At 56.4% G+C, this 7104-nt stretch overlaps 1 protein-coding gene across 1 annotated transcript; it reads left to right on the top strand.

The window, feature by feature from the left end:
• The first annotated feature begins 741 nt into the window (after positions 1-741).
• THBD (thrombomodulin) lies at positions 742-4531 on the top strand. The gene has a single exon (XM_081255961.1). It carries the CDS (start codon positions 909-911, stop codon positions 2661-2663), a length of 1755 nt encoding a protein of 584 aa, XP_081112087.1. The 5' UTR covers positions 742-908; the 3' UTR covers positions 2664-4531.
• Positions 4532-7104: the final 2573 nt, after the last annotated feature.

Genomic DNA, 7104 nt, shown 5'->3' with positions numbered 1-7104 from the left:
TACAGGGCTCGGCGGGAATTCGCCTGCCACCACTTCCGAAGGGTGGCAAGGCCTTGCCGCCCTGACAGTGTCCCCACGACTTTCTCACGCGATGAGATGAGGTCTGGCCGTGGCAGCTGGCGCTCAGGGACTCGTGGGTCCCCACTCGGCGACCGGGTGTTAGGCCAGTCCTCCTCCTTTGCGCGTGGTCGCCTCAGCCACGCCCTCTGTCTCCAAGCGCCTCCTTCTCCGGAGCTAGGCGCCCGGGCCGGGGCGGGTGTGGCTCGCTCTCCCTGCGCTCTTGTTTTTTGGGGAAGGCCACGCCCTAGGCAGCCCCTCCCAAAACCCTCTGGGTGGCGGGCACCTCCTCCCGCAGCTCTGCAGGTCCTGGGCGCTACGTCCCCACCTCTCATTCCAAGCCCTCCTCGCCCAGTCTCCTCTTCCCAGAGCTCCGCAATCCGGCCTTTCCTTGAAATAGGTGGTTAAGGAGGGCTGCGGGTTAAGCCCCTTGTGGGGCTGCACGCGTGGAGCGGGCCCTGTCGCCGCGCTGACAGAGGTGCTGTCCTCCCGGGAGCCTGCGCTGCGGGCCCCGCCCGAGGACCTCCCAGCCGGGGCCGAGTTTACTCATCCCCGAGAGGTGATCCCGGGCGCGAGGGCGGGCGCAGGGCGTCCGGAGAACCCAGTAATCCGAGAATGCAGCATCAGCCCTTCCCACCAGGCACTTCCTTCCTTTTCCCGAACGTCCAGGGAGGGGGGCCGCGCACTTATAAACTCGGGCCCGGGCCCGCCCGCCTGTCAGAGGCTGCCTCGCCGGGGCTGCGCGCCGCAGCCGGACGCGCCTAGTCCGGGACCGACGCGAGCGGCTGTCGCCTACGGCGCCCTGCGCCTCTCAGCCCCGGCCGGGCCCCTGCGTGCGGCGTGCGGACACTATGCTCCGCGTCCTGCTCCTTGGCGTGTTGGCCCCCGCCGGCCTGGGGCTCCCGGCGCCCCCGGAGCCGCAGCCCCTCGGCAGCCAGTGCGTCGAGCACGACTGCTTCGCGCTCTTCCGGGGCCCCGCGACTTTCCTCGCCGCCAGTCGGGTCTGCGAGCAGCTGCGGGGCCACCTGATGACCGTGCGCTCCTCGGTGGCAGCGGATGTCATCTCCCTGCTACTGAGTGGCGACGGCGGCGATGGCCCGCGGCTCTGGATCGGCCTGCAGCTCCCGCCCGGCTGCGGCCACCCGGGGCACCACGAGCCCTTGCGCGGCTTCCAGTGGGTTACGGGCGACAACCGCACCAGCTACAGCAGGTGGGCGCGGCCTCACGACGACGGGACGCCCCTCTGCGGTCCGCTGTGCGTCGCCGTCTCGGCGGCCGGGGCTCCGGCACCGGGAGAGCCAGCCTGGGAGGAGCTGCCGTGCGGCGCGGAGGCCGACGGCTTCCTCTGCGAGTTCAACTTCGCCGCCTCCTGCCGGCCGCTGGTTGTGGAGCCCGGCGCCGCGGCGGCCGCCGGCGTCTCCGTCACCTACAGCACCCCGTTCGGGGCCCGCGGCGCGGACTTCCAGGCTCTGCCGCTGGGCAGCTCGGCCGCCGTGATGCCCCTCGAGGTGAAGCTGGAGTGCGCGGTGCCTCCCGCTGAGGCCGAGGCGCGCTGGGGCCGGGAGGCGCCGGGCGCCTGGGACTGCAGCGTGGAGGGGGGCGGCTGCGAGCACGAGTGCAACGGGAGCGCCGGGGCGTCGAGCTGCCTCTGCCCCGCCGACGCCGCCCTGCAGGCGGACGGGCGCTCCTGTGCGGTGCCGGCCGAGCACCCGTGCCACCAACTCTGCGAGCACTTCTGCGTCCCCGGCTTCCCCGACGCGCCCACCAACTACACGTGCATGTGCGCGACGGGCTACCGGCTGGCTGCGGACCAGCACCGGTGTGAGGACGTGGATGACTGCACGCAGGTGCCCAGTCCGTGCCCGCAGAGCTGTGTCAACACGAAGGGCGGCTTCCAGTGCCACTGCTTCCCCGGCTTCGACCTGGTGGACGGCGAGTGCGTGGAGCCTGTGGACCCGTGCTTCGGCAATAACTGCGAGTACCAGTGCCAGCCCGTGGGCGGAACTGACTACCTCTGCATCTGCGCCGAGGGCTTCGCGCCCACCCCCCATGACCCACACAAGTGCCAGATGTTCTGCAACCAGACTTCGTGCCCGGCCGACTGCGACCCCAACAACCTGGCGATCTGCCGGTGCCCCGAGGGCTACATCCTGGACGAGGGCTCCGTGTGCACGGACATCAACGAGTGCAACAACGGCTACTGCCCTGGCGAGTGCCACAACCTCCCGGGCACCTACGAGTGCATCTGCGGGCCCGACACGGCCCTCTTCGGCCAGGCTGGCACAGACTGTGACCCCATCAAGGTGAGCGGCGGCGACCAGGGCGGCTACGAGGAGGACGGCGGCTCTGGGGCGCTCCCAGGCAGCCCGACTCCCGGCGCCACCCCTCGCCCCTCGCCCCCGCCCGCGGGGCCTCTGCATTCGGGCGTGCTCGTTGGCATCTCCATCGCGAGCCTGTCTCTGGTCGTGGCGCTTTTGGCGCTCCTCTGCCACCTGCGCAAGAAGCAAGGCACCTCGCGGGCGGAGCTGGAGTACAAGTGCGGGGTCCCCGCCAAGGAGGTGGTACTGCAGCACGTGAAGACCGAGCGGACGCCTCAGAAACTCTGAGGGACCTCCCTCCCTGGCCCAGGCGTTGGGTGGCCTTTTCCTCCCTCCTGGGCCTCATTGCTCCTCTCCTGTCCAGCCTTTCTCTCCCACTACCCCAAAGCACCTTAGCAGGCGTCAGAACCGGAGAAGAGACCCTCCTCTTCTTTCGTTGCTTCTACACTTGGCTATGGGGGGTGGGGCGCGTTGGAAGAAGTATGGCCCCAGCCATTTCCATGATGTCATCGGACAAGTGAGCAGAGATGGCAGTTTTATAGTGACAAGATTGCAAAGTGTCCGATGCCCTCACCAAGGGGCACAGGAGGGGTGAGTGTTCTTGGTTGGCAGTCTTGGGGCAGACTTCATCCCAGTGGACTAAGTGAAGTGTAATTGAGTCATAGATAATGACCAAGATATTTATTTTTTAAGTATTTTTTTGTTCTTTGGCTTCTTTCCCTACCCTTGTGTCTCCGGCACCCACTTTGTATCCCTCCCTCCTTTCTCCCTTCCCCTCTCTCCCCTTCCCTGTCTATATATTTATGTGCTCCCACTTGTCATGGGTCCCTTATACTATCTTTTCCAGCCCTCTCGCATCTATGAAGCCAAGCCGCATTTCAGCCCTTTCATTTCTCCCAATTTCTCCCTCCCGGGAACTCGGCCAACCCACCTGAGCCACCCTACCTGTATTGGACCCTACTCCTGCCCTTAGCTGTCTGCCTGGGCGGAACTGTTATGTGAAACAGAAACAAAAACACTAGAAATAAGAATGGTTGGGAATTTGTTCTTTCAGCAGATTTGCTCATTTATCCTGAAATTTCAGGCTTCCAGAGCAATATCATTTTAACAAAGGTTAAGATGTGAAGGGCACTTGTTAGACTAATGTTGCCAGACTATCACAGGAATTCAACGCAAGGAGATTTTCATTTTTATTTTTAAACAATGAACCTCCGTTTTATTGTTGTTGTTGTTTTGATTTGGACTGAAAAGTAGTCATTGTTGTTAAGCTTCTTATACAGTGTCTTTTCCCATTATTATTATTCCTATTATTATTGTTATTAGTTATTTTTGACAGTGTTGAAAACGTTTGTTCACATGGTTGCTCTAAACTGAGAGAAGATGGAAGCACCTCCCGGCAGACAGTGTAAGAAAGTTTTGAGCTGCAGGATTCATGCCATTGACCATTTGGACTCTCACTGTTCTTGTCATTTGTAGGCCCAAGTAAGACCAGCTCTACTGGTTTCTTGAATTTGGGAGCTTGGGGATGCAGCCTGGAGCATGGCCAATTAGGGCCTCACCTTGATCAGGCCCTCAGAGAAGTTCTCCCACTTCGGAGGCGCCTTCTAAGCCAGCCATTCGGAAACGTGGTCCCGGGACAAGAGGCTGGAGCTGCCCCTGCCAGCTGGTTAGAAATGCAGACACTCAGGCTCCATCCCACCTACGGCACAAGAATCTGCATTTTAATGAGATCAGCAGGGGGTTGTCTGCTTCGTATATTTGAGGAGAGCTGTTCCAGACAGCTTCCAACATTCTGGAATAGATTAAATATGGATGAGTAATAAGTAGCAGGCCAAGTCAGGCCCTATATTTTCAAGAAACTGAGGAATTTTCCTTTTATAGCTTTGCTTTCTGGTAGAAGAGCCTAGGTACACACCTTTAGACATTGCCACACAGGGTCTTTGGTTCAAGTAAGCTAGGAATGAAATGCTTCATGCTTCTATGTATGGAAAAAAGTGTATCATGTAAATGTATCTTTTGTAATGCAAAGGTTTTCCTCTACCATTTTGTAAACTCAGCACATTTGTACATAGTTATTTATTTATTGGAGATAAACTAGAACACAGGCAAAACTCCTGCTTATGACATCACAAGTAGAAAATAAACAAATAACAGTGCTCTTGCGTTTTGTGTCTGTTCACCTCTCTCCCCCAGCCCCCCCATTTTATGTTATTAAACGAGGCTCATGGACAATGCGGATGCTGCGCCCCCACCCCATCGCTAGCTCCGTCTGCTCCAGGCTCCATCTCTGACTTTCAAAGATCTTTCCAGAGGAGAGTGTTTTCACTGTAGAAGGACTTCATGTTATGTCTGTGTGCACAAATATTTATTTTTTCTTTCTGTAACCATAACAACTTCATACACAGGACTTATGCCTAAGTGTTTTCAAGTATATTATAGGATTATTTGTTGGGACGAGTTAAACAGCCCTTCTTGGGGCATCTCTTAGAATCTTGGCTGTGTGTCCCTCTGTGAATGGTTTGGCATTATCTGCTCTCAGAGATATGCAAACACAAAAGTCAGTCTGTGGCTCAGAGACCAAGGTCTCATGCAGTATTAAATCATCCTCATTTCTCTTGGAGATAGGAAACACTTTTTAATACACACATTTCCTGGGCCCCTTTTCCTGGGATGGTGAAACGGGCTGAATTTTATATGCAGTGTTCTGAAAGTTTTCAGAAAGCAAAAGTTGGAAGAAAATTGAATTCAGTCAAATATCCAAATATTTTTATACATTTGGATCATGCCGAATTTCTCAGTTTTAAGCTGAGTAGTTGATGTCGTGAAGATGCAGTTGGAGAGGTCAACGTCCATCCTGGATGAAAGGGAAGGCTTTGGGGTGTGTGTGGAGTGGGTGATAGGTGAGGGGTGCCTTCCCGAGATGGCCAGTGCAGCAGTGTTGCCCTCAGGACTTGGAAGGCTAGCAGAAAACCAGATTCAATAAGAGGCACGTGTGAAGGAAGAACTCGATGAGTGGGAGCAAAGCAGGTGCAGATAAATCATGCTGGGGGTTGAGAGGGGAGAGTGATACCTTACCAATCATCCTCATCACCCTCCCTGCCACCCTTCAAAAGGGTCTGCTCCCAGGAGCAGTCAAATTGACTGTCAAAGTCTCAATGCTTTAGGATGTCTTCCCCCAAAGAAGAGATCCTTTCTCAAGAACACAAGAAAACCAAAACACGCTTTCAAGACTCAGAGGCAAGAACCCTTACTGGGGCATCTTGGACCCCAGGACACCGGCGGGGTGAGGTGAGGCGAGGCGCAGACCCTCGTGATGTGCCTCACTTCCTGTCCTGTGGGAGATCCAACTCCCTGTGTACGGGCTTCACCTGAACTTGAGATTTCCAAACTTCAGCCTCTCTCTGAGAAAGACACCATATAAACAACTCACTTAACTCTAAAAATGATCCCCCAGCATTTCAAACCTGGGTGGCCCTTGCGAAATGGGCCGTGGGCCCTGCCTTCTATTCACATCGTTGTCATCCAGGTCTCCCAGTCTCAGCAGTGGTGTGCGGTGTGTGTTCGCTGATGGCGTTCCAGGGTTCAGGGGGCCTGGGGAAGAAGGCCAGGGTGGATGAGTCAGAATTTGATTTTATGACTCAAATGACTTTTTTGCCCTCAGACCGAACCGCTTGGATCAGTTCAGCAAATATTTATTGAGCATGTGCTCTGTCACTGGTGGGTGACAGGCATGGTGACAAACCCCTGCCTTGAGAAGCTCGAGCTCTGGTGGGGGAGACAGACATACAACAAATGATCTCCGCTCCCCCCCGCCCACCAAACTGTAATTGCCTCTGAAACAGGGGTAGGAGCCGGGGAGGAGGAGCACAGCACGACAGGGCTGGAGAGCCTGCTAGACCAGCTGACAATTCTGGACGTGAAGGAGAAGCAGGGGTTGGTCAAACACAGAGTGGAGGGCAAAGCGGTCCGGGTGGACGGCACAGCACGTGCAAAGGCCCTGTGCTAGGAAGAGTCTTGGCAGAGGGTGTGGAGTGAGGTGAGCAAGGAGGAGGGGGTCCAGGATGAGACTGCAGGGGTGGGATGCAGAGAGAAACGTGGAGCGGGGGGAACATAGGTCAGCTTAGAGATGTCGAATGCTATCCTTGGTGCAAGTGGAGGAGTTTCCTAAGAGCGCGCTGGTGCTCCACTTACGCACTGAAATCATTTGAGAAGGTAACACCTGCTTCTAGACTTATTTACATGTCCCTGCGGCAACACTTGTACAGTTTGCATTGTAAGAATCCAGCAGGGCCAATAAAGAGTGTGGGTGTCATGCACCCCAGATCTGAATCCCAGCCTGACATGGGTGGTCACATGGCCACGGGCACCACACAACCCCTAAGACTGGGAGTTCCCTGGTGGCCTAGTGGTTAGGATTCTGTGCTTTCACTGCCATGGCCTGGGTTCAATTCCTGGTTGGGGACTAAAATCCCACAAGCTGCACAGTGCAACCAAAAAAAAAAAAAAAAAAAAAGAACACCCTAAGGCTGTAAACAGGATGCCAACCCGGCCCCCTCTGGGGTTTCCATGAGGATTAGACGAAGGGAACTGGCCCAGGTCTGGCACACAGCAGGTGATGAACTGGTGTGTGTGTACGTGGATACAGAAAAAGGACGTGTTGGGATCTGGAGTGCCTTGAGGGCAAGTTCAAGGTTTCCAGAAAGTGGAAAGGGTTCTTTCCAGGCACGGT

The sequence above is a fragment of the Mesoplodon bidens genome (assembly GCF_964165515.1).
Source record: "Mesoplodon bidens genome assembly, chromosome: 15".
NCBI lineage: Eukaryota > Metazoa > Chordata > Mammalia > Artiodactyla > Ziphiidae > Mesoplodon > Mesoplodon bidens.
This window is presented reverse-complemented; position numbering and strand designations above follow the sequence as displayed.